Raw genomic sequence first — 27,788 nt, 5'->3', positions numbered from 1 at the left:
TGGGATCGATGGCCTTTGGGAAGCTCTGTTGGAATGGCAGAGGTGGCGGCCGCAGGAGAGCTGGAATAGTCTATTACGATGGTCTATAGACTAATCACTCCCAATCCTTCAGGGCGCACAATTCATTTGTTGAGTAAGCTGAAGCTAAAATAAGCTCCTGGGTATCTATCACCCAGTAGGCAAGAGCTACCGATGGGGAGCTAGCTACAAATCTATTTCGACATGTGATGTGCACTGTTTTATTTGTTATGACCCATTAGTCTTTTTAGATGTCGTAATGCCTTTTACACCCTTTTCATAACGCCCAAAATCATGTCCTATAGTTCTACTTGTATAGCACCCGTTGTCCTGGGGAGCCAAAAGTAACTCTTCAGAGCTGTTGTAAGATTGTAACTAGCGTTTCCTAGCCTCAAAGCAGGAACTAAAAGGCTCCCTGCAATTTCGAAACTTGGCCTGGTTTCGCTTTGAAGTAATCCTATTTTTTTTTTTTTAAAGGAGGATCATTAAAAAATTCCATGGTTGTAGGTTCTTGGTTGTGATGTAGGCCATCATCGCATTAAGAAGCCGCTCTCTACTGCAGGACTTAGAAAGGGAGAGCACTGAGAGTGTGCATACTTGAAGAAAATGTGAACTGTGACTTCATTTCAGTGCAACTTCTGTACTGTTTGCGAGTCTGGAGCAAGGTTTAGACAGTAGTCTTTGGGCATCAGCCTAGAATGACCAAGATTATTCAAATAAGTATGCATTGAGTACTGGAACTGACAACTGGCTCTTCTCCCACAGGCTCTGGTGGCCTAGTGAGTCTTCTTATGTAATGACTGGCACCAATTGAGTATTGATGGAATCCTGTACAGCAAAATGTAATGATGCACATCTGAGGTACAAACACAAATACAATTGGAACTATCACTGATGGCAATTTAAAGTCGTCTCAACTTATTAGAAAAGGGCTAGCACAGAAGACTGAAGTGGTGCACTGAAAGGCTAGACTTCTGTGTTTCTTTGACTCACAGTTGTCTGTGCACTGGCAGCCACAGCATAATGCTGTATAGGTAAGTAAATGCCAATCCTGTTTCCAAAACCATGGTAGTATATATTCCATGTACCTTAATTTGGTACATGGTGACCCAATTGGTTGAGAAATGATCGGCAACGCCACCAACAGTTAGTGGTGCACAGGTCCACCAGAGCAATATTTCCCTACGGTGTGGTGTGTGTGCATGATCTAGCCAAGCAAAGAACATTCTATGGTTGCTACACGTGGGACAAGTGTGGATGAGCATGCCTTTGTCTTAAAGGCAAAGACTTGAGTACATTTTTGTTGTCTATAAAGCACTGCACCTTCTATGGTTGGGTCTGGGTTAGAAGGTCCATTAGCCCCGCTTTCACCACAGTGTACTTGTTATACGTTTAAAAAATGGTTTGCCTTTCTTGGTACGATTTGTGAATGCATCAAAAGCCAAACAATTATTTTCTAATATGGAACGTTGCCCAACAGTTGTGGTAATTTATAAAACCTTGCAACCCTTAATTGTTTTGTGCAGTGTAGATCGAGACATGGGTTCACTGTTGGGCCAGGCTGTGCCTCCCTGAAGGGGGCCCCTAAATCTCCAAAACGTGTCTAGTTTAGGGTGTTTGTGTGCCTGTGTGTGGGGGGAAGTGGGACTGGTTTTCCTATTGGTGGCAGGACCAGTCTTTGTGTTTTGCGGTTCCTTTCTCTGATGCGTCAAGCTAAAAAAAAGGCCATGAAAGGTTGGCCATAGCATTGTGATGGGTTTTTATTCATCCAAAACATTTTATACATAACTTTATGGTTTTAAACTGGGCGTTACAGAAAAGTAAGGTCTCAAATGCTAGATAATGGACAACGCACAGTTAACCGTTTTCAAACCTTAAATGTAAACTCTTCAAAATTATTTAGGTAAGATATTCAAAATTACTTTTCTTCAGGAAAAAGAATTTCAATGAGTTCTGTTTTCTTCACAGGTACTACTGTCTTAATGGAAAGCCCAACGTGTTTCCACTTACTGCGAAGTTAACTGTAATTTAACAAAAGGAAAAGACTTTGAACATTTGAAAATGCTAAATAACAATAATATAAAGGTCGCCTTAAGCTTGATAAGTCACCTTTTTAATAAAAAGTCTTGGTCCTCTGGTAGTGTGATCTGTAACCACTATTCATAGTTCATGTTCTTGTCACTGTGGTAACTAAAAAAAAAAGGAAATGAGCCAAAAATAATTTGCTTTTCGCTTACTAGTTGGAAACCTTAGTGGGCAAAGCCTAAGGGTGTCAAGTAAAAAAGTGTGCTCCTACCACTATACTGTAGAAAAACCATTGCTTGGTATGACAATATCTTGGTAGACACGTATGATTCTCTAACATACACTGTAGGTTCTCTGCAAAGTAAAACCTAATATAACCTAAATCTCCAATAGGTTTTAGGAAGAACTATGTCAAACTCTTGAACAGTTTTAAACTGTATCTGATGCATGGAAATCTCACCTGTATCGAAAAATGGTGACAGTTCCTCAAAGTAAAAATGTCAAGAACTATTTAGATTCGCCACCTAAAAGGACAAAAAATGCCTCGTTTTAGTTTAATAAAACAAATTCAAATCTGGGACGCTAATCGGGTATGGTGTTGGGGATAAACCCCCTGACATTGTGGCATGGTTACTTACTGTGGCATGGTTACTTACCCAGAAGGCTTGCTTTGCTCCAGTTTTTCGTTAGCAGCTGCAATAAAGAGCAGAGCACAAAGGCTCAAAATGGTGGGTGTTTGTAATGTGTGCGAGACAATGGCGTCATCGCGCACGTTGCTTGGATACAGAATAGTCTATCCATGTTCAGGCACTGTATTGATATCTGTAAATCTAAATATTAATGGAAATCCTAACGCGGGAAGCTGTTATGTTATGTTTAACCCAGCTCGTGGGACTCCGCTCCCACGAGCCCAGTGTTCCAGCCCCATCCTAACCGAACCTTCCCACCTCCCCGTTCTATTTCGGTTGCTGTGGTCCGACCTCTGGGGGCCGCTGAAATAAAGCTCTGTAACTTAATTGTACGCCTCGCCTCTTTATTACATTGGCGACGAGGAGGTGAACCGGCCCCCGGAGCGCAGCGGACTGCCTCAGCTACCAGCCTCGTCCCGTCTCCGTTGCCGCCGCTGTACACATACGGCTGCGCCCCTCCCCGATCCGGGTCGAGGGCGGCGCAGACAGTCGGCCGCGCCCCTCCCCAATTCCGGGTAGAGAGTGGCGCAGCCGCAGAACAGGTACCCTCTCAGCAAGCAAAGGTACAATTTAACTGGGGTTTTGGGCACCAGACACCTCGTCACGCGCCATCACGCCCACGCGCAGCTTCAAAAAAAAAAAAAGAAAGGACCGCAAGTACATCACGTGCAGCCATTTTGTTGTCCTTGTTACCATAGTGACAACATTATCGAACATTTCTCGTTCCTCACAGCCACCAAACAAATCCTTGTCTACACAAAGCCCCATCTGCTTTTAATAAAGACCAAGAGCAAGACTCAGAAGACAACAAATAACGCCTTCTCTTACCCAGCGACTTTTGCAATCCAGAGACACACGTTAAAAAAAAAAAAAAAATTTTTTCCTTCCCAGTCTACTTCTTAACATAGTTTTCAGCACAGATTTAACACAGATTCACATCTTCCATCATGCAAAACATCCCCCATCCGGCCAAATTTCTTCCGTGCCCTGGGACACCAGCCTCTCCCTGGGAACAATGGATCAACGGGTTCCACATCTACCTGAGAGCCATTGGGGGCAACAAATTCAACGATGACCTCAAGGAAGCAACACTATTGAACTGCATAGGAGCAGAGGCACTAAGACTGTTTAGGGCACTACCAGAACCAGACGATGTTGGAGGTGATGGCAACCACAACCACAAATTCGACACGGCCTTAGCCAAGCTCACCAAACATTTTGGTAACAAAACCAACATTGTACTAGAGAGGTACAAGTTCTTTACCAGGAAGCAACAAAAGAGTGAGTCGATCGACTCTTACATTGCATCCTTGAGAGTACTGATGTCAGCGTGTGAATTCACTGGCGTCAGCGATGAGTATCTGAGGGACCAGCTTGTCCTCAATGTAGCGGACCCTCGCATTCAGCAGAAACTATGGCAGATGAAGAATCCCTCCCTGGACCAAGCCATAGAGACAGCAAGGAGCTTGGAGTTTGGTGACCACTGCCTGAAGGAGAGACTCACCCAAAAGGATTGTGTTGAGGTGAAATCCGTTGAAACCCATCCAGATGCTGACAACACTGAGAATCTGTTCGCCTTGGTCAGGAAGGCCCCAGCCTTCCGAGGCTCAAGAACCAACTCCAGGAGAGGAAAGGGTCCATCCAACGACTTCAGGGACCCTGCCCATTGCCAACGATGTGGATGGTTCAAACACGAAGACCTTGAGAAGACGTGTCCCGCAAACAATGCTGAGTGTTACAAGTGTGGCCGCCGCGGACATTTCGCCATGGTTTGCAACAGTAACAGGGGTAGAACAACCAGACCTCCCAGATACAATAGAGGCCCATCCATCAGATCTGCCTCGGTGAGATACATAGAAGATGATCCCAGTTACGATAACCTGCTCATCGACTGAGACTCCCCTCCAATACAAATACTCACCATCACTTCCTCACGTGACGCCAAGGGCCCGTGGGTCGACATGCATGTAGATGGGACACTTCTTCAAGTAATGGTAGATACAGGTTCCCCCTATACAATGGTAGATGTCCAAACATTTTTGGGAACTCTCTCTAGGAAGATACAGGACCTACGCTGCGCGCCAATAAAGGCCACAGGTTATGGCAAGACTCCCATCGAAATAATTGGGTATACTTGGGTCAAACTCAAATTTTTTGAGAGAGGGACATATTGTAAACTCTTCGTGGCCAAAAATGGCTCTTCAGTTGTTGGTTGGGAGGAGCAGGCTGCCTTACGAATAAAGATCCACCCTGGAGAAGAAGTTCCAGTCCTGAGTGTGCTGAGCGACACCGATGCTACAACCAGCTTGGAGCCCATCAACATAAAGTCCACTTTAGCCAAGATTTTTCCAAAAGTATTCAACAACGAAGTGGGACTCCTCCGAGGCTTTCAACATAAGATAGTTTTGAAGAAGGACGCCGTTCCTGTAGCCCACCGTGTTCGTGGAATCCCCTTTGGCACCAAAGACGCCTTGAGGAAAGAGCTCAACCGACTTTGTGAGGAAAACATCATCCAACCCATTGAGAGTTCCGAGTGGCTCGCACCAATCGTCCTTGTCGGCAAACCAGACAGTTCGATAAGGATGTGTGTTGACCTACGTGACTTGAACAAGAACATATGGGTGGACAGACACCCCCTCCCTAACATATCAGAACTCCTTGCAACCATGAAACCAGCCAAATACTTCAGCACCCTCGACCTCTCGTCGGCATACCATCAGATCGCATTGGAGGAGAACTCAAAAAATCTCACTTCCTTCGTGACACCTCTGGGGGCATTCATGTTTAATAGGATGCCTTTTGGCCTCGCATCAGCCGCAGCTATCTTTCAACGGTTAATGTCGCACCTCTTTGGAGGTCTCGACGGTGTCCACTGTTTTCAGGACGACATACTCATATCTGCCGAAAACGAAAGAGAACATGATGCCAAGCTCATGTGTGTCCTCCAAGTAATCCAAAAAAGTGGACTCGCCCTCAAATTGGAAAAGTGCAACATAAAATGCAACCAAGTATCCTATCTAGGCCACTCCATAAACGCTGAGGGAATCAGCCCCAAGAAAAAACTCATGGATGTCATAATAAACATCGCTGAACCCGAAAATAAGGATCAACTCAGGAGTTTTCTCGGCATGACCGAATACTACTCAAAGTTTGTAAACGACTATGCCAACAAGACGAAACACATGAGGAACCTCTTAAAGAAAGCCACCAAGTTTGTATGGTCCTCGGAATGTAAGGAGGAGTTTGAGGAAGTCAAGTGCGACATTAACAAGGCTTCTGCTCTAGCAATGTTCGACTGTAAGGCTAAGACCATCATCTCCGTCGATGCCAGCAAATATGGACTTGGTGGTGTCCTAGAACAGCAAAAGGGAAACATTGTGACCATTGCTTTTGCCTCAAGAGTCTTGCGAGGCGCCAAACTAAATTATTCAACGATGGAGAGAGGAGAAGCCCTGGGGGTGAAATGGATTTTACAACATTTCAGGAACTTAATATGGGGCTTACCTATACTACTCAAAACTGATCACAAACCATTTGTAAACCTCCTTCAATGCAAGACACCACATCTAATTTCGCCAAGAATCGGGCGTTGGTTTCTCGATATCATGCAATACAACCTCCAAGTCTGCTACACTCCCGGCTCATCAAATGGAGTAGCAGATTGCCTCTCTAGACCCTCTACCAACCAGGAAGAAGAGACCTATCAACCTCAAGAAGACATCATAGCAACCATCAATCCTGCCATTTCCAAAGAAGATTGGCTGAACATCACCAACAATGACACAGAACAACAAGAAATGAGAAAAGCCATAATTAATGATTGGATCAAACCAAACCACATTCTAACAGACTTCATACCGTTCAAGGACGAAATAAGTATGGATGAAAAGCACATATTCAGAGGAGACAAACTAATTCCACCTGTAATGCTTAGAGAGAAACTACTTGAACTAGCCCATGAAGGTCATTTGGGAAGAAGTTTGACGAAAAATAGACTCAGGAGCAATTACTGGTGGCCGCACATGTGGAAAGAAGCAGAAGAAACTGTAAAAAGTTGCGTCGCATGTGCCTCAAGCGACAAATCAAAAACTGTAAGGAAGACCCCTCTCCAAATCATAGAACCGCCCCAAGAAGTATGGTCAAAAGTCGCTATAGACATTATGGGCCCCTTCGAAAACATCGAAAGTGAGAAAATATATATAATAGTGCTCGTAGATTATACCTCAAAGTGGACTGAATGGGGAATAGCTGAAAGAAACGGGTCATCCAAGAAAGTAACACAATTCCTGACAGAAATTTTCAACAGAGAAGGGGATCCCAAGGAACTGGTTTCAGACAACGGATCCCAGTTTATATCGTCTGAATTTCAAGAATTCCTCAAGCACAGATGCATCAAACACCTAACAACATCTCTATACCATCCTATATCAAATGGATTGGTGGAGAGGATGAACAGACTTATAAAGAGCATAACACAGCTGGCCATCGCTAACACTCTTCCATGGAGAGAAACCCTCAAGGAAGCCTTGTGTGCGTACAGAACACCACACACCACCACTAACATCGAGCCATTTATGCGTGGTAGAGCTGCAACCAATCGTCTAAGACCAGCTTGGATATTCATGAATAGTGGAGAAGTGAAGATTAACATGGATAAAATCCGGAAGAGGACAATTGAGAAACAGACAAAATACAAAACACATTACGACTCCAAAAATGCAGTAAAAGAAATGCGAGTGCAAGCAGGAGACTGGGTCTGCGTCAAAGAACCAAAAAAAACATCCAAGTCCGAAAGTAAGTTCAGACCTCCACAGAAGGTCATCCAATGTCACGGCAAATCCGTCACACTTGATGATGGAAAGAAGTGGTCAGGAGACTACATAGTAAAAATAACAACAGACGTTCACAGACCTAGCACCTCTAAGCACACACCATTGGGAAATCCATCAGAGTCAAATCCTCCTTCCACGGGAGCATCTCAAATCTGCCAACGCGAAGACAACAGCTCTCACATGGAGAAAAACCCCAACAGCAGACTATCGAAGAGGAATCGGAAGATCATACAAAACTTCAATCAAGACTTCTTATATTATTAACAGTTTCCATATGCATAAACCCTTCCCCCCCACCCCCTTTTCCTGTTTTCCTAACAGCGGAGATGTTATGTTTAACCCAGCTCGTGGGACTCCGCTCCCACGAGCCCAGTGTTCCAGCCCCATCCTAACCGAACCTTCCCACCTCCCCGTTCTATTTCGGTTGCTGTGGTCCGACCTCTGGGGGCCGCTGAAATAAAGCTCCTAAATATCAATGGAAATCCTAACGCGGGAAGCCTGTTCCCTAATGTGCAGAGTCCAATATGCAAGCGAATTTTGAACAAAAAATAAAAACGACAAAATATAAAATTATTTTTCCTGAAGAATACTCATTTTGAATAGCTTACCTAAATAATTTTTTGAAGCGTTTACATTTAATGTGTGTAAATGGTTAACTATGCTTTGGCTATTATGTAGCCTTTGAGGGTGTGCAGGGGACGGGAGATGCCAAACTTTGGGGGACCTTACTTTTCTGTACTGCATATATGAACGGGCCATGTGCCAGGACCGGGTTTCCTTACATAACCCAGAGGACGTGATTTATCAAGCAAATATCTTTAGATAGTAGTGCGCGGTCAACCACTTTTGTTTAAACTGTGTATTAACATTATATAGATAGATAACTGATGCATTTTCTGCAGGTTCCCAAAAGCATGAAGAGAAACTTCTATCTGAAATGCGAGAGTAGAATAAGTAATTTCACGTAACCCGGTATCCACCCCTTGAACTTTACTTCCAGTTCAGTCACTGACCAATGCAGTGGATATGCAAATTAGGCATTCGTTTTGCTCCAGATAGGTCTGGCTTAGGGCAGCATTTTATAAATTGCTTTAAGAACCCACGGCTGACTGCTTTCAATGGTGCAAAAAAACACATGCACGCTTGATGAAGATCATTGTGATATAGCCGACCACCTTGTGATTGGAGTATTGCAAACGCAATCACTAATATAGTGGGTTTAAAAAAAAAGCATTCAAAAAACAATATACCTGAAGTGAAAGTAGGATAGGCCGGATCAGCTATGTCTCGTATGCCGCAGCACCACCTAGTGGCCATAGCTGCAAGTTCAAGCTCCAGTTCATAGCCCTATACACACGAAAAGCTGCGATTTACTACAGAATGTACACACCTGAAACTCTGCGGTTTACTACAGAATGGTGTAAATAAAATAATTGTGCAACCTTTGCAGTTATTTCTGAAGGCAGAGGATTGCTGGTGGAAAATCGAGATGGTTCTAAAAATAGCTGCATGTGCGCCTTCTGCGAATCTTTTGCCTTGGGTCGTCAGGGGGTCCCGCAGTTTGGAACACGATGTTCCTCTGGGCCAATTTCAGTACCACTGCCGACGGAAATAAAATGTCGCACCTTAAGTAGACCGCCTGTGTGCACGTTTGCTGAACAAACGCCGCACCTCACCTGCCGTGAAGGTCTGTCTGCTTGTTTTGATGCCTATAAGGGACGGCTCGGCATTTCATCCGCGCAAAGTTGATTTGGTACACGGTTTTTGTTGAGTGACGGTTAACACCTTGATGGCAATACAAAAACAAATATAATTATTTAAATAAGAATACGAGCGAGAATGTGGCAAGGAGTGAATCTGCCCTCAGGGAGGACCTATGGTAAAGGGCACGCGGAAAACGGCCCTGTCCGCTTAAAATGAATTGGTTTGTTTCACTGTATTGTAGCCGTCCCTCTGGAATTCGCTGTTTTTTACGGGGATGATGTAGGACGGCCATTTGCCACCATCCTCTTTTCCGTGGGTGTGAACAGCTGAGCTGCCCGCTCTTGTGGGAAGGGGGGTGCGAGGGGGCGTGCCGCGGCGGCTAGTCTCGTCGCCCGTCACAATAGCCGCCTTTCTGCGGCCCCGTCAGAGCCCCTTGGGTCTCTCCCTGGGCTCCCAGCCGAGACAAAAGGGACGCTTGTTGACCGTTCTGCTTCGTGGCATCTGTTTCCATAGTAGCAAGTTAAACATTTGTAACCACCTTCATCCTTCACAAAATTGACAGGACGGGGACTTCTCCTGCCCTTTTGACCTTTCACCCACATCTCTACCCTCCAGCCCCCCACTACATGGCCACAACCGCTTTGATCTAATCAGCTGTCTCGGCATAGTCCCTAGTCCGGGAGTGTTCATACCCCAAACACCTGGTTTCCCCGCCATTCCTCGTGAGAACACTTGTATTTTGCATTTGAACCTGAATCCTGCGCCCTGCTCTTAACATCAACATTGCAATATAAGCGCAATGTATTTCTTTTTTGTACCCACCATCCGAACCATTGTGCTTCCATCTGGAGGCTAAAAGGGTTAGTTGCCAAAACCTCAGCAGGCTTCCTTACTGGAGTGGTGACACTGAACGTCCTTTTTATTCCGTTATCCGGGAAAACGACGTACACGAGTGACCCGAGTGGAATGCTCCACCCTTAGAAGCCATGCCTTTTCTATTTGATACAAAGAATTGCCGCTTTAATCTTAGTTTGCCCTCACGCCGGGTTTAAATTGGTTTATTTCATACCCAAGTTCGGTCGTTTATTTGACATTGTGTGGTTTTTTTATGTAGATGTGGACTTTGGCCAGAAACGCAGAATTTCCTCCTGGCCGCCAAGGAATCCAAACCCGTTTTCTTGAGCTTGCTTTTTTTGTTTCTTGCGCACTATGTGATCAGTTTTCTCGTGCATGAATGAAATTTACTTGCCCGACTCCATGATGCAGGGGGCGGCCGCCATTGTCGTCGATTCGTCTTTCTGCTGATGCTGGGTCTAAAATGTCCTTTCAAAGCTTGACGTGGTATTGAAATACAATCAAGGTGTTTCTTAAACCGAGGCAGTGGTTTGAACTCTGCAACATTGAATCAATTTCTATTCCACAGCCCCAACTCTAGCGAAGGCCTTTTTACATTTAAATCTTAATGTACTACTATACCGCTTTTCTCGTGCAGATATGTTTAAAAATGCATAAAACATTGATTCGTTGAACATTTGTATTCGAAGGAGTTTACTTCTGCACAAGGTTTTAGGGATCTTGGATGTTTCTGCTTGACTCTGAAGTGGCACAACTGAAGAGTGTGGATGGTGCTGGGGGGGGGGGGGTATTTGTAGCCCTAATCTCCTGCCACAAGCGGCAAGCGGAATGGATCGTTGTACAGTTGTGAAATTTCAACTTTTGAACCTTTTAATTTTTTCTGTTGGCTTTTCTTTTCAAATTCACCCCTACAATAAAGGGGATTGTAGCCAATAGATGTACAATACTGGGCATATTCCAGCATGGACTCCCTGGACAGCAATAAAATGTATGTTTCAGACCATGGAAACATCAATTTTTGTAAAATGTTTGTAGTATGTTTGTGGTGGGGTGATTACTTTTTTTGGGGGGGGGGGTGGGGATCAATTGGATTTCTGTGTTACTAAAGCATGGATGTTATCTCCGGACAGAACCTGAGACCTAACCACGCAGTTGGCCTAGGTAAGTTATTTTGAACCTGGGGTGACAATAAGAAGTTGTTTGGATCATAAGTTGTCATTGGTCGTGTTCATTGGTCGTGTAGTTTTTGGTGTTGAAAGCTATGACGGTGCTAATTCTGTGAGGCATTTCACAGGCGGCGGCTGGTGGTCTGTCAGAAGCGGCTGTCCGTGCAGTGCAGCTTGACGCCTGCTGGGTTTTCTGCTTTCTGTCCATTCCTTAGGGTGCTTTCCTCTAAACAGGCTTGCACTGCACCGTGTTGTGCTGTTATTCCACCTGTGGTCGTAGAAGCCTGGCGGTGGTGTGTGTGGAACAGCTGTTGCTGCATTGCCCTGCTGCCCCCTTCAATCGCAATGGGTGTGCAGATAATTACGTTTCGGTCCCGATTTGGTCCCGGTATTAAAGATTTTGAGCAACAGGTACGTCTTGCTGGCGAGGGGCCGTGTGGAATGTTACTCCCTGCTTCGAATCTTTGGTATCTCCGGCTATAGCAGCTAGTTTGCAAGTTTCTAATGCCTGTATTTGCACTCAGGTGGTATAGCAGCTTTTACATTTTTCTTCCTTCTCTCTCACCATGTCACGTTAGCTTTTTTGTAATGAAGTCGACACAGAATAATCCTGTGCCTGACTCTGTGGTTGAGCACTCGGCTATCTCGCCTTCTCACAAACGGGATCGGCTCTCAAAAGTCCTGGCCCTAAGTTCTCGTAGGAGGCAGCATATTTGCGCTAAACAAATGAAGATATCCCCTGACCTTAATGACCCTTACGTTGAGCCCTCTGTAACCTCAATCAATTGGCCAGAGTTGGCTCAAACGTGCCTAGTAACTAAGGACCAAGATAAAAATGTATTTTTAAAAAATGCTCACAGCCAGACCCAAAAACCATTTTGAAAATTGCTTGGAATTGTCGACCCCTTCGTCACTGGAAACCTCTTCCCAGGTGGAGGGGGTTGCTAAATCCAATTGGGTCTCCCCATTGGAGCTCAAGTAGTTGTGAAATGTTAATCAACTCCCTACTGGCAATTTCCCCATAGGTGTATGGGGTTATTATACCTAACTAGCCTTCCTCTCCAGACTCTTTGGTAAGCAGTGAGAGACAAACTATTTCCGAGTCTTGGAGGTTTTGGAGATACCCCTATGAAAGAGCTGAATAATTGTGATACTTCTCTGGATTTTGATGCATGGTTGGTATCCTTAGACATCTCTGAGAAATATTATTTCCACGTCCTTGAAAAAGTCATCAAACAGCCCTACCTGTGAGTCATTTGCCCATTAAAAACGTGAACTGCTCCTCACAGACTGTCTTTAAAGGAAGTTGATGAACATGGACACATCTCAGGAGCCCATCAAGTTGTTAGCTTCGAGCCTACGTTCACTTTGGAAGAAGTAATACCAGCTCTTTCTCTCTTAGGAAGTAAGCAACCACAGAATCATTGCCCCGTCCCTCAGGGGCCTGCTGTTCCTGTGAAAGCATGTTTGGATGGTTCCATGTGCCCATGATTTTCAGACCGGCCAACTAAGGAATTTGTGCCTAATGACATCTAGTATGTCAATGCCCAACGATGAATCTATTAAAACTCTAGTTCTGGACTGCAGACACTTTATTGCAAACGTCATGAAGCCTTCCGTGAGAGAACCAAGAGATGCCCCCCGGAAACAAAGTTATTTTTGTTCACTGCTCTAACTTGAAGTTCTTGCGCAGGATAGAACTGGATGACTGGTGTGCCCAGGGGAATAGTAACTGTTTAGTGGTAGGGTGTGGCGTAGTACCATCCCCCTTCATCTGAGACAGTAAATATTTGCCCATGGGCTCCTTGGACTTGTAGTCTGACACCGATTGCCATCTGAGGTTGTGAGCTGATGGGTCTCCACTGTCCTTTTTTAATTGTTTTTTTTCTTTTTTGACCATGTTACATTGGTGTCTTTTGGCGTTTATTTATGTTCGTATTATCTGTAAGTAATGCTTCTTTGTAGCGCCTTGAGGCCCATGGGCAAAAGGCGCTTTACGAGTCATTTAAATAAATAATTGTATTACTATGAATCCAAACTAAAAAATATGCACACCAGCATTTTATAAAAAATGAAAACAGATTTCTTTTCAGACTACTGACATGCCACAATAATGCAAATTAACAAGGGGGGTCCTGGAAGTCCCTCTGCCAGACATTAGTCCTGGTTACAAGAGACTTACCCAGAGTCTTTAGCTCACTATCTTTCACAGAGAAGAAATATCCCAAACAAACAGTCTTGGGGTCTCACCCTAAGTTACTAGGGGAATCCAGACGTGGACCCCTTGCTCACTATTCTTAGAGGCACAGCTCCTCCCTACTGATGAGGTCCAACCAGAACGAAACACTTGTCTGGGGATGCTGTTGGTACTCTTGTTCAGAGGAGAATTGCCTAGCATTTCGTTGATGGACTGCCCCAGGGCAGGACAAAGACTGATATGTTTGGGATATTTCTTCTCTGTGAAAGATAGTGAGCTAAATACTCTGGGTAAGTCTCCCGTAACCAGGACTAATGTCTGGCAGAGAGACTCCCAGGACCCCCCCACCCCCCTTGTCAAAAAACGCCACAATAATGGACTGTACTCCCATATGGCAACTGTTGCCCTAAAGATTTCCTATGCACTTGGGAAGGAGGTATAACCTGTTAATGGGCTGGTAAATATTGAGGGATTATGTCTTACAGTGCACGTTGTCGCAAATGTCTATACAAACCCCCATGAAAAGAAAAACGAATGGAAGGGCCCCTCTGCGCCCCCTCCCCTTTTGCTGCTTTGGGGGGGACCAGTCAAACAACCTGGACAAAGTTTGCAACGGTGCGAGTTGAGTGCTGTTGAAGAGAGGCCGAACCTCAAACCTTGAGTTGTGATGGAGTGGTGATGGTTTCGCAATTTATAGCCTGCTATACCATTAATTGGAAAAAAATGCAACACTGATTAAGTATGTGGCTACAGTGTGAGCATGTTCAAAACCTAAAATGGTTCTAGGGCTTACTTGCTGTGGGGTGTAAGGTATCTCTTGTTTTAACTTTCTTGCATACAAGAAAAGAATGTCCATTTTCATGTTGGCCCAATCCCATCTATAAAAGCATTCCAACAAGACCCTGGATTTTGGGCTGGACTGCCCCTGATAGTGGGAATTGAGCGTATTGGAAAAGTGGTGGTGTTTCTAACCAAACTTTAACACGATTTTAGATCATCCACAGTGGGTTATAGTTATTCCAGCTTTTGGTTTTCCTCCAAAGATGGTTTATCGGTGTTGGGCGTTTTTTGAATCCATAACTTGTACCTTCGATGTGATTCTCGAAACTGTAGTTAAAGGGTGTTTCTCAGTTCATCGCCTCAACCTTTTGAACGCCCTTCCTCCTTTCTTTGGACCAATGTATTTTCTTGGGTTTGTGGAATTGTTACCGGCAGGAAGACATGGAAATCGTAACCTTAGCACCAGCTCCGAATTAGGATGTGTGTGGAGAGATTGTCAAAGGTCAGCCGAGCTTCCTCACAGATGGTACAAAAACTCATGACTATTCTATTATTGATGTTCGAGCCAAGGCTTGGTGCAGTTAAGGCATTTTTCACATCATCCCCTGCACTTCATTCAGGCAAAACATTCAAGTTATGTACCTATCTGATATTAGAAGGGCAACAAAGCCCAAATGGGTTACATGAAAAACTGACGAATGTTGAGCATGGAAAGGCCATATATAGAAACTCAACATGACATATCTCATGGCAGCAAATCCCCTGTGCGATATGTGAACCAACGGTGCCAAGGGACAGCCAGAAGAGGAATAGGTGTCCAATCCATCTTCTTAAGGAAACCAGCACTTCCGCGATCTTAATTGTTACATAAAAACGTTCATGAAAAGCATTTTGTAGCACTTGTTATTTCCGGTTATCTTGTTTGGATTTTCTTTTCCCTCTCCTGCCACCCTCAGCTGCCTCCATTTTGAAAAGGAGCACATTTTTTCCCGTTTCCAGAACTCCTTTAAAAAGCTAAGCAAGGTCTTCAATTGTTTTTTCTGATTGTGATTTAAATGGAATTAACCATTTTCTTTAAACTGCTTTTCAGGTTTTTCCCACTTAGCAAGTGGTTTGTACCCTTATATTCCACTCAACCAACTGGAATCCTCAACCAACGGGAACCCTTTACTGGCACAGCTGGGACAACATAGCCTCTATGAGGCACAAAAAGGTCAGTCCATCTGCGCACTCTAACATATTTGTGCCTGTTCATCCGCAGGATGGTTCCCCTTTCCTTCTTGGTGTGCCTTTTTCTCCCCTTTTTCAGAGGTTTTAGAATATGCTGCACGTGGACCCACTTCAGGGTGCATGGTAACAGAGTGGGCAGAGGGCAGGGGATCTGGTAGGATAGAACACCAATTGTAGCTAAATCAACGTCACTTTCCTGAATTAAGAACTGATTTTTAGACCGCAATAAATACAAAAATTGGCAGTAACCCAATTAAGGGAATGCTAATGGCATAAATGTGTGCAGTAATGGAAGAAATTCTGTCTGGATGCACAACGCTTTGAAAACCAATTTCAAGCCATCATTCCTGGTTGTCGGGGACAGTTTGGGAACAAGATATCCTCGAACCAAAGGAGATCGAGACCGATGCTGATGAAAGTGATTGGAGATAAAGGTGGTTTTGAGAGTCCTTATTTTCAGGTGGTACTTATATCTCTGGTCCTCCTGAAGCTCATTTGACTTTATTTGTCCACCAAAGAAAGGACCCTGCCGCAATCATTTCTACCTGAATGTAGCCAGGGCAGTGAGTCCCTTTACGGCCTTTCGTGGCAAAGAAGGCCAAGTAATTAGACCCAGAAGGCGATATAAACAAGATTATAAAACTAAGCTGTACTGCAGTGTTAATATCAAGAGTTTTTTTTGACTCCCACTAATTTCTGAGATTTGGTTAAATCCAACCGTATTTTATTCGGCACTTATCCTCAGTAGCATCATTAATTGAGAAAGAGTTACTACCCTGTAACCATTTTTTGGCATTTGATATCTGTGATCTATGCTGCTGTATTTCCACAGGTGTCCTGACAAATTCCCTGAACACGAGTAATTGACGAACAAAAGGCCCATTACATTCTTAGTTTGCTTTTTAAGTAATCGAGCAGACACTTACCATAATGTAAGGAAGAACAGGGGAAATGCTTGCCTCATGCTTCAGATACCCGGATTGAAAAAAATCGTTGTACTGGGCATGTACATCCTCTTCTGCTGCAAAGTAACTTCTCAAGAGGGCGCTTTAACTAATTTGGGTAATTTTAGGTCTGCTAGTGCTCAATTCTCTTTAAAAAAGCTGCTGGTCATTCTCTGCTTCAATGGCAATAACATACAATGGTTTTGCAGACTGATCAAGACTATTTGTTCGCATCTTATTAACACAATTTTTACCTTCTGGTTCCTTGCTACACAAGTAGTGTGCATGTTGGTATTCTAAATATTTGAGACTGAGATGTTGAAGTACAGATGTAACCACCGGCCCAGACTTGTGCGCTAGAACTACAATCATTCCGAGTATGTGTTTTTATAGTGAGCTTTTTTGCATATTCCGGAAGAGTGTTTTCCAGTAATGGTGTGGTGAGCGCGTTCACTCCAGTGTGGAAATTAGGCAGGACCTTCTCTGAGACTAAGCAATTAGATTTTTGAATCCACCACAGGGACCTGATTCTCTGGTCTCTAAACGCGTTTTCCTGGTTTTTTTCATGGATGCCTGCCTTGGGATTGTAGAGAAACCCCTCAACGCTCACACCAGAATAAATGTAACTCTTGCAAGGAGAACATTTCCACAGAAGATAAAAAGGTGCCAGACGAGAACTCTGCTGCCACGGAGTGCTCTGGCAAAATCAGGACAAGCAACCCATTAAAAGTGCGCGCAGTGACTTAAGTTACATAGGTTACAAATCCGAATGGCTGGTTGGTGTGACCTTATACATAGGCTACCTACCACCATTAGGGACGCCAGGCCATTCGTCCCGCTTCTTCTGTCTATCTTCTTTCACATGGGCTCCTTCTGGTGCATCATTGGGCACAAAACTGTTTAATCACTAATTGGGAACAAAAAAACAATGCATGCTCTATTTCTAACCTAATGTGCACCTGGTTTTGCAGACGTGGGCTCGAAGGATACTTTCAAGCTCACTAACCTACAAATCCCAGAGTTGTAAGCGCCCTTCCTAAGCTTTGCACCCTAGTTGTTAGGTTTGGGGCTTTGCCCCTCCCGGCACCTTGCAGCACAAATCGCATGACTTGGTCGTGGGGGCCGTCCCTGATTTCTGATCAGTTTTATGGTCGGTGGTCTGGAACTGCCTGATACCTTGGAATGCTGGGGTTTTGGGGAAGGGGCATTTGAGCACTATTTTAACGCTGGGACTGGGAAAGGTTGGAGGCTCGTTCCTTCCTTCTCATGGGATAACTTTGTGCAGGGAGCTCTGTCTCCTCATGGCCTTGCAGGGCACATTCCTTTTGGGATACAAATGCTACCAGTAAGAGACCGCCAGTATGAGACTGCGGCCCTGTTCTTTCTCACCACTGCCCATGTTACATCCTGTTTCCACATGCACATGCTTATTTCCGCATTTGTGGCCTGGGCCTATTGCCCTGTCTGCAGCGCAGCGTTAGGCCTATATTTCAATATGGCTGCTATTTCTAAAAAGGTGTTTCACTCCCAATACCCCCTATATCCACACATACACTAACTCGCCCATGGAGCAGCTTATAGCGACACCGCCCTCCCCACCCCAATAACACACCCACCCCACCTCAACATCCACAACATGCTTAGAGGCCTCTGCCTCACCCTGAACCTCTCGGATGCCTGGGATGATCTCCCTCTCTTCCCAACAGGCGGTATGTATATAATATTTTTTCCCATAGAGCTAAAACAAAGAACCGTCTTGTTTCTTGCACTTCTCTGTTCTGTATAGCGAGTACCTGTTTGATAATGTACAAGGTTTGTTTAATGGAGGACTTCAAATGACTCATTCAAAAATGAAACTTAATGGGGCGGGCAAGAAAATCAGAAATGCTCGGTGAGGTGAATTGTAAAATGGCTGAGCTGCATATAGGCTGCTTTTTTTATATAAAATGTTTGTTTCCATTTTTTTTTAAGGCCCTCTTAGTTGAACTGTTATAGCTATCGAAACTGCCATTAAAAGGAATTCACTTCACCCCCAACCCTACAAAGAAAAATTCCTGTGAAGCTCTCCCCTCTTGGCAATGCTGTAGCCTTGGAGATGTGCATATAGTTTTAACATGCTGAAGTTCAACTACCCAACATTCAGGAGATGCAATGTTGAGGCTCGTGAAGGCAGTTTTCAGTGCCCTGTCCGGGGATGCTTTCCTTGGTGACCGTGTCAATAGCATCCCATCCTGACCGAATACCATGCTGAATACCCGTTTTAACGTGTTTGGCAGTTGCTTAGTAGTAGAGTAGGGAAAACCGAATAGTTGCTGGAGCACATAGATGGAAGGCCACCCTTCAAATGCAAGGATAGCGTCATGGGTTTGTGATGGGTTCAGTGCTTTGGTAAAAAGATCTGGGTCGCAGTATGCTCCCCATTAATCAATTTGTTTTAAATCCACGAAGTCATTGATCGGTGCCTCTAATTTCATAATGTAGACACCTATGGTGCTCCTGACCCAACTTCCCAACCCCTCCCACCCTTTTATCGATCACTCCATTTTACGCAAATTGATTGGAGAGCAGAATAGGTGTCAGTTTGTGCAATTTCACAAATTGGTGTTAAACAATGTATACTAATTTCATAATGCATATTCCTCACAATGTTTGCAAAATTTAATGGGTCCTTTGTGAAAACCTGAGTATGGCACAAATTTACTGCATGTGGGTTGGGGTGTTCGCTCATGTGGCAATGTGGCAATGTTAGCAGCATGGTTCCATTTTACTATACTTCTGGAGAAACCTCACATGAAGGACATGTTTTAATTATATCTAATCTACAACTTGATTTTCATTCTAGGAAAATGGATCTACATGTGGTAATTTATACCTCCAATCTTGATACTAATGCTTTATTTATCATTTCAGATGGCTTTTACTTACCCGGCCATGCAGGACAATCGGCCTTGCACCCCCAAGCGCCTATCTCTAGAACTATGGCCAATCACACGTCCAGCTCGCACATGCGAGAAAAGGACCTCAGTGGTCATAAAAGTGCAAAGGACTCTGCAAAGGAAAGGACATGCAGAAGTGAACTGTCTTTGCCATATGGTAAGAAAGATGGCAAACCTAAAGAGGAACCCAGGCCAAGAAGTGTTGTAGATCTTACACAGGACTGTAAACCTGATGCTGAGAGGAAGCTGTCTGGTTTGGAAAGGGCGATCAAACATGTAGAGCGTCTTTCGCCGTTTCACTCGGAGCATATGCCAAACAGGGGACCCAATAGTGGAGAACTGAAATCAAAGAATCCTTTGCAAACTTCTTTGTTGAGTAACTGTAATAGTGGTGGGGATGCCTTGGGAAAGGTTGTCGGTGCAGAACATGACCGGTGTACTAAGGATGCCAGGCATGATGAGAATATGAGGCCTTCAGCTCACTCACACATGGACCGAACAAAACGATGCGACTCTGTTGTGACCTCAGTTGGCTCGTTGCATGTTCCATACAGCTGCCCTTCCCCTCACACTTCCCAACAGCCTACAAAAATGGTATCCCCTTGCACATTCCCCCCACAGACCGTTCATTCCAGTATGTGCACCATTTTCCCACATGCCAAGGAACCCGGGAGGGAACACAAGGTAATTGCACCAACGTTTGTCCCGTCTGTTGAGGCATATGATGAGCGGATTGGTCCCATTCAGATTGCCTCCCAGGCTCGTGACACCAAAGGCAAAGACAATGGCAAAGTAGGCATGATGCACTCTCCCGGAGAAAAATTGCTTTCTGATAGTTCTCGTCCACATTCTCAGGAGTATGGCCACAGTGATGCCAAAAGGAGCGAGTCTGTTAGGGAAAAGAGCTCTGTAATACGGTCAAACTCTGTGGTGATGAAAAGGCCTGCAACATCTGAATCCTTCTCTCATCGATCTGGGCTTGGTTCTCCAGAACACAGAGAGTTTCTTGCCTCAAAGGACATGGTGAAACAAAGTACGGAAATGGAGTCGCGTTCCTGCGATAGAGAACATTTTCAGAGATCTTGCTCCAAAGAATCCTCAAAGGTATATGGTACAATGGACGCTTCTAGACAACACTTGGACCATGCACAGCTGAAGTTGCCAGAGCAAAAATGGAAACCTTTTGAAATGGGAAATTTTGCTACTACCCAGATGGCAGTACTTGCAGCCCAACACAACCATGCAAATAGGGTGGAGGAAGACACAAAAAAGGCTTACCTTGATTCTACCAACTTGCAGCGTTCTTCAGGGGGTTCTAGAGTGACCACGGAGGTCCATCATCCGACTTCACAAGGTGAAGGGTCGGCTATGCAAAGCCTTATAAAGTACAGTGGTAGCTTTGCCAAGGAGGCAGCATCCCGACAGGGCAATGGCAAAAAGAGTCCGTTTGGTGGGCTGGGCAACATGAAGCTGGATCAGTCCCAACTTAATGCCTCGAAGATTCAGCAACTGCTCTCCCAGCAGGGTGGGAAAAACTTGAAAAGGGACCCAGAGAGGCCAGAAAGCGCCAAGTCCTTTGGGCGCGAGAGCAGTGGGTCGCAGGGAGATGTGGAAGTTCGGCATCCCCCTGTCGGCATTGCTGTAGCTGTTGCTCGTCAAAAGGATAACAGCAGCAAACTGGGGCCAAGCCTTGCCGATAGGGATCGCTCACTATCCCTAAGCTGCATCAAAGGTAAGACGCAAGACTTTTCGCTTCCACGGTACTATCTGCATGTGATAGTGATGCATGTTACTTGCGAAATAACATCTGGTTGTTGGTTTACTTTGCTATGCATCACCCCCCGTCCCCAATTCCAAGTTCTATGAATGGATTTAGAAAAGCGGAGTGGCTAAAATCGCAAATTGGAATGCACCTGGTTTACTGTTGAGAACAGTGGATGTTAAGTAATACATGGGTAGTGCTGTACATGAACACACCTAATTTGCATGCATTGCCTTTCTTGACAGTCAAACTGGTAACCTCCAACCTTCTTCTAGCAGTCTCCCACCCACGCTAGATAACTCCCTCATGCAAGTAGGTACACTTTTTGGAGGGGATAAAACATGGACCTTTAAATTTGCCGGACCTAAACGTGTTAACAAAAAATAACAAATATTAAAACTCATTGAATACAAAATAAGCTGATTGGACCAACAAAAGGAACAGCCCAATGAAGCTGCTCTGCTGAAGTGCAAATCCGCATAAAACTACACAACGACAAGTAGTGTGCCACTTGAGATTCAGGGACCGAAATTAAATTGGATAAGAAGCAGCTCTGTTTATGCTGGGTATTCAGCATTAACCAGTGACCAGTACACCACTGGTGAACAAGGAAATGGTACATATAGCATTACACAAATCTGACATCCATATAAGATGCAAACCTAGTGTCTATTTGACACCTTATGCTTTACGTTTTGTAGTGATCGGTCCTAATGTTAAATCCACATAGGTGTGTGCGTGTGTTTGGCATCATTTTCCGTGGGAAGCCAAGAGTAGCTCACGGTAGCTGTTGATGTACATATAACAAGGCTCTTCTAGGTACAAGCAGAACTAAATGGCTACCAGCTTCCCTCAATTTCGAACCCTGCAGATTGCATGCTCGGGTTTGGGATTTTCCACATTTTAGTGTTTTTAGTCTGTCTTGTGGCAACAACATAACAGTCCGAGCAGCAGTCTTGCATATAGTGCCATTCTTTGGATGGATACAGGAAACATTGGAGGGGGCTGGGGGGGAAACGATGGTGGAATCTGGTCTATTGGATGGGAGGGCGGTGAGGAAGTCATGTGATATCTCACTGGCAAGAGATATATAACTTTAGGGTTTTTAAAAAAAAAAAATCTTCTTTTCCTCCTCCATGAAGTTCTGTAGTCGGTGCAAGGGGCTTTATGGATTGCGCTTTTGAGCCTGGAACTGGGAGGTTTAGTCGTTCTTGTCTTTATTGGTGTGCCTTCTAAAACTGTCCTCAAAGTGTTTCTGCCCCTTCTGATATTTGGAAAATGTGTTTTCACAAGCCCTTTCCCACTATGCCTAACTTGTTGAGTAGCTCTGATTGTATCAGAATGCTGTCTACAGCCAGGAATCTGTTTGTTACCCCCATTTAAAAAGGGGTTGGTGGTTGGTTGCTATGCACAATATACGGTTTTTCAAAGGCGGGCTTGTATGTTGAGCCACCCCCCCCCCCCCACACCCACTCCTGAAGAAATTCAAAACCATTCTGGGGCCAGAGATTCATCTTTTAATTACACTAGCAAGGGTGCTGGCATGTGATTTTGGGGCCTGAGGGGCAGTGGACGCCATTTGTAGATCATGGGTCTCGGAAGCAAAATGTGCTGCTAAGTTAGGTTAACTTGAAAAGGTTTTTTTTTACACACGGTTGAGGGCTCAACCATTTTGGACAAGTAGTGCATGCATAAAGGTCACCAGGTACAGTAAATAATGGAGATTTGCAATCCGGTGAAATGAAAGTGGGTGGCTTCCTGTCTATTCTTTGTTCTCGATTGGCCTAAATGTCGGATATTGACTCGAGCGTGTAATTGTTTTGCAGAGCAGGGGATCTGCAAAGCCCTCTTAAAGCACACTGTATATTGGTAAACCCTACCAAGCTTTAAAACGTGTTTCTTTCCATTTTAAACAGTCGCACACATTTTTTTTAGCCAGTGCGCTAAGGGTGTGCAAAACGCTTGTAGCATTTGAAAACTTCATGATTGGGATCAACTTATTTTCAGCACCACCACCTCGTGGAGCTTCCGTTGGTCTTATGCTCTTATGTTTTTCGTATTGGTCACGTTATTAATCGGATAGTTCTGTGTGGATTAATATCAGCTTAAAGATCTACGTCCATTTTTATTGGTTTAATGTTCATGGCCAAAGTATTCAAAATCGTCTTCATCAAGGGGTTGCATGCTTTTAAACGTTTTTAGAACATATGCCAACATTGTTTAATGCTTTTAACTTGACAGGTAAGAGCATCACTGAACTTATGAGTTTATTCTGTTCAGTGGAGTGCCTGCCCTTCTTGAGAGCTATTTGCAGAGCATTGCATTGCCCTGCCTTTTCTGAATTTCCATTGCTTTGATGTTGGTGCATAGGCCCTCCTTTTCTGCATTTGAAGCGGTCCACTGCCATGTTCCCTGCACTTGTGTTATGCAGTCTGATGCAGTGCTGTAGAAGGTGCATTCTAGGGATATGTTCATTCGCTAGTAGCCGTGGGATCAGATTTTTTTTCTTCTTTTTAATGGTTCCTAAAAGTGGGCTAACAATATCATTTTAGCTGAAAAGCCTGAAAATCTGCTCCCTGTCATTGGCCTGCTTTGGGGAGCAGAGGTGACAGTCGTCCGTGTAATTTGTGGTTTTTACCTTCTGGTTGCAGTGTACTTGGATCATGCTATGTTAACGGTTCTTAGACCGCACACTGTTGCCACCCGTGTGGTTTCTGGCGCTCTGGTGGATCTGTAAAGCAACGGGTGAGGAGGGGCTAAGTAGGACTGTGCGGGGGAAAAGCACAAGAGAGCTGTGATGTGCTGTTGGCCCTGCGTGTGGGTGTGTTTTTGGTTAATAGCCAACATGTGCTGTTGGGCGAGGCTATGTGTGGTTTTTCATTGTGGTGTAGTGCGTGCGATTTGTTGTGTTGTATGGGTTGTTTTGCTCAGGGTTTGAGGTGTATGCAGAAGGGTGCTTTTTTAGTAGGGTTGGTTAGTGGCAGAGTAAAGGTGTGATTCATGAGCACCCGGAACCAACATCCAGCAGTTGTGTTGAGACCTAGAACTGGAACACCAAGCTAGAGGGGGAGGCACCTAGGATTGGAATAACCGCATATGGAGAGACACCTTAACGTGGAATAAAGTAGCTAGGGGGATGAAGACCCAGATCCCATACTGCTCCTGTGTTTCAGAATACCTAACTTACAACTGGGACACAATGTGCTGCGGTTGACACCTAGAATTTGCTAAATAAACAGCAGTGGGAGAGCACCCAGAATTGGCCCGTAGCTGTAGTAAGGAAACACTTAGAGCTGAAACACAGTGCTAGAGGGTACGACACCTAGAATTGCAGAAAAAAACTGCAGTTTGCGTAACACATAAGTGAAATAGAGCTGCTAAGGGAAGAACACCTAGATTGGAAACACAGGAGCAGTATGGAGACCATTGGAACTGGTATACAGTGCTGGAGGGGGACAATTCCTAGATTGAACACATCAGTAAGTAGAAAACACCTAGGTTTGAGATACCTGGAAAGTGGGGAAAATGCCTAGATTTGAGATACAGCAGTAAGTATTCAGCTATGCCAAAAATTGGGGCTTGTTTGTTTGATGGGCCAGAAAGCCCCGGCAATAGTCATACCCTACTCAACAGCAAGTAGAGGCAACAACTAAACATGACTGCTTGCCACCCTGCAGTCACCTTCTCCCATAGAGGCCATGTCGCAAGCACAGACTGTAATTGAGTTATGGCATGAGTCCAAAGTGCCTCTTCATCTCCTCCAAATCGCCCCCCCCCCAAAATCTCTCCCTCTCCAGACTGCTTTTCAATATGACCGCAGATATGTAAATGCCTATTGAAATGCATTGTTCCATCCACAGACACATTGATATCATACAAACTAGAGGCTGATGTGGTGAGTCCACCATCTCTGCTCTAGACCAAAGGTGTGTGGCCTTAAAATATTTAAATGGATTAATCCGATTGAGTTGGAGCTGAAAATTAACTCTCTAGACTTTTGGGTGGAAATTAGGATAATCTACAGGAAATCTAGCCTGCTCAGTAACAGTCTGGGAGATCAGTGTATACCTTCTTTTTCCATGATGGGCTTTTCCCTTTGAACTATTATGGAATGGATGGGGAAGCGGATGAGGCTCCACTCCTCCAACAAAGACGAAAGATAATCCGCATGGTTGAGTGGTCTTACATGCATGCATGCATGTATGTTGGCTGTAAACTTGCCGACCCACCGAATAGTAAAATTCCGTCTTTCAGAGTTACCAACAAGTATGCAATCTCCTATGACGTCTTTAAAAATGGTTCCAGGCCTCGTAAGTAGCTCGCTCTATGGTTATGCATCTTTACCACACACAACCCGGTTAAGTGTGTCCCCTGAACCAGTGTCGTAAAACGGCTCTTAGGACAGACGAAATGCATGTGTTGATGCTGTGAGGATTTTATAGATGGTGGGGTATTCTTACTGGATGGTTGTCGTTCTTTTAGGTAATTGTGTTAAGCTGTTATGATTGGTCTTATGATACATTTTGGGGAGCAGGTTATGCCGGAATATACAATCTATTGCTGCACTATTTTTGTGCTAACGTCATGCTATATTCTGGCACCTGGGAATGCGCCACCTTAAGTGATGTTTGTTTTGGCGCGACTATACCAAATGGCAACGTTTGCATACCTGGTAGTTTATTATTCAGCTTTGCTTACGTTCCACCTGAACCAAAGCCTTGCAATATTACTCTAAAAGCCTATAACATGTCAGATGAGCGCTTTGCCAATGTCGCCTTTGTTAAACCTTTGCAGAATGGCTGACTATCTTACTGTTTGCTCCGTTGACAAATTAACTTCTGTGTTGCTCTATGCTTGCTGGTGGGGAATTGTTATGGTGCACACTAGAAAGCTGAACTGAACTGCCAAAAAGTGTTTTTTCTCTGCTATGTAAACTGGTTCGCGTGTATGTGTCCTTACGCTGCTGTAATGTAGCAGGATCCTAGTCCTTAAAAGCAAGTGCTGTCTATTGAATGGAACCAGGGGTTGTCCTTACCATTCAAATAACCAGCCCTAAAAGTTAGGTCACAGTAACCTGACCAAATTTAAAAAAAAACAAAACACTGGTGTATGAACCAAATGTAAAACCAGTAAACTTCTTCACATGAGTCGGGTACACCTACTCTGGTTCCCCATCGGGCAAATCCTCTTTCCTTTGCTGCCTCATCTCCCCACAAGAAGGATTTCGCAGGGTCGACGGTTGCGTGGTTTCTAGGGACGCTGTCCATCTCTTCGTGCCCCCTGAGCCTCCGTGCGCTTCAGCGTTCATTGCCTGGCCCTGTCTCCCCCTCCACCTGCCCCACTGCCTTGTGATTGGGGCAGTGCTTGCGGTCAGCCGACTAAGCTACTTGTCGGAACACCCCCCCCCGGCCAACGTGCCCAGGGCACATAAGGGTGCTTCCTCCAGGCGCATACCATCGCCATTTCCCTGTGGCCCTAAGCCTGCAGGGATGCTATGCTATCCATATACAACTACTTCCAGGTTAGAGACGGCATTTATTCTTGCCACTGCCGTCGTTACCACACTGGTATTGTGCTTTTCATAAGAGTTGCAAATGTAGGATTCAGTGAAACTAACCATTGTTTATATTGTGCCCCACGTGCATCCCTAGACCTCCCCCACCAATGCTCCAAATGTAGGTCTGCTGCTTTGATCTCGCCACTGTTGAGTTTTTGCTTCACTCGAGTTTCTCTTCCTGCAGTGTTTCCAGGGGTGCCTTTGCTATTTTAATCTTGCAACTTTAGTGTTTTGGCCACCCTTGTTTCAGTCCTTCATTCAGACCCTCATGCACTGCATCCCAGGAATCCAGACCCTCCTGCACTGCATCCCAGGGAATACAGCTAGGCCCCACCGGGGGTGCGGTCCACACAGCCACAAATATCTGCTGTACACCCAACCTTAACATGCATCACCCTCCATCTGAATGGCACCTCCCATAGATTACAGTAGAGTCCAATGCAAAATTCGGTCCAGCCATTCACATAGCACAACTCTTACGAACCCTCGGATTCTTTGACAATTTGTCACAGCAACCGTCCGCTCACCTGACAATTATGTGCCTATTAGGGAGCTAGCCACTCCCCACTTATGTTATGGCTATAAATGCACACACGCATTTGCAACCCCTTTCATTACTTCTCAATCCTCCGAATACAGTCTTCCAACGGGCGTTCATCCTTGCAGCGCTAAAACACCGTACCAATGGCAGTAGACACTGTACAAATACCATAACCTACAGAGGTTGCCAAGAAAAATAGTCAATAATATAGTAAATTGGTAGTTTCCCGTTGTAGTAAATTATTTTCGGGATCTAGAGTCATTTATACTTAAACACAATATAGTGTACCACTATGAAGGCTAATGCGTCTAGTCGACATATTGATGAGCACATGCATGGTCATATATTTCAAATAAGCAAGGGTTATCATGCTATTAATTTATTAAAGTGTGAATCAACTGATTTTGGACCTACTTGCCAAGAAGGATTTAGTTTTATATTCCTGATGCAGCACGTATCTTTTTTTTATTTTAGGCATAAATGTACAACCTGTAAGTGCACAAAGACAGTTTTCGTTCAGGTCTCCTTAGAATTGTGACCTAGCAATAGAAG

The 27,788-nt window shown here is 44.6% G+C and overlaps 1 protein-coding gene across 7 annotated transcripts in view; it reads left to right on the top strand.

Annotated features, from left to right (window-relative positions):
- Positions 1-27,788, top strand: part of TNRC18 (trinucleotide repeat containing 18) — a 470,959-nt gene that overhangs the window by 60,920 nt on the left and 382,251 nt on the right. For all 7 annotated transcript variants that reach the window (XM_069645534.1, XM_069645537.1, XM_069645536.1 and 4 more), the window contains exons 4-5: positions 15,357-15,479; positions 19,351-21,108. In XM_069645534.1, the coding sequence (XP_069501635.1) occupies positions 15,357-15,479; positions 19,351-21,108 (1,881 nt within the window). The remainder of the gene's footprint in view (positions 1-15,356; positions 15,480-19,350; positions 21,109-27,788) is intronic.

Source organism: Ambystoma mexicanum, chromosome 2p (assembly GCF_040938575.1).
Source record: "Ambystoma mexicanum isolate Mex_15411 chromosome 2p, UKY_AmexF1_1, whole genome shotgun sequence".
NCBI lineage: Eukaryota > Metazoa > Chordata > Amphibia > Caudata > Ambystomatidae > Ambystoma > Ambystoma mexicanum.
This window is presented reverse-complemented; position numbering and strand designations above follow the sequence as displayed.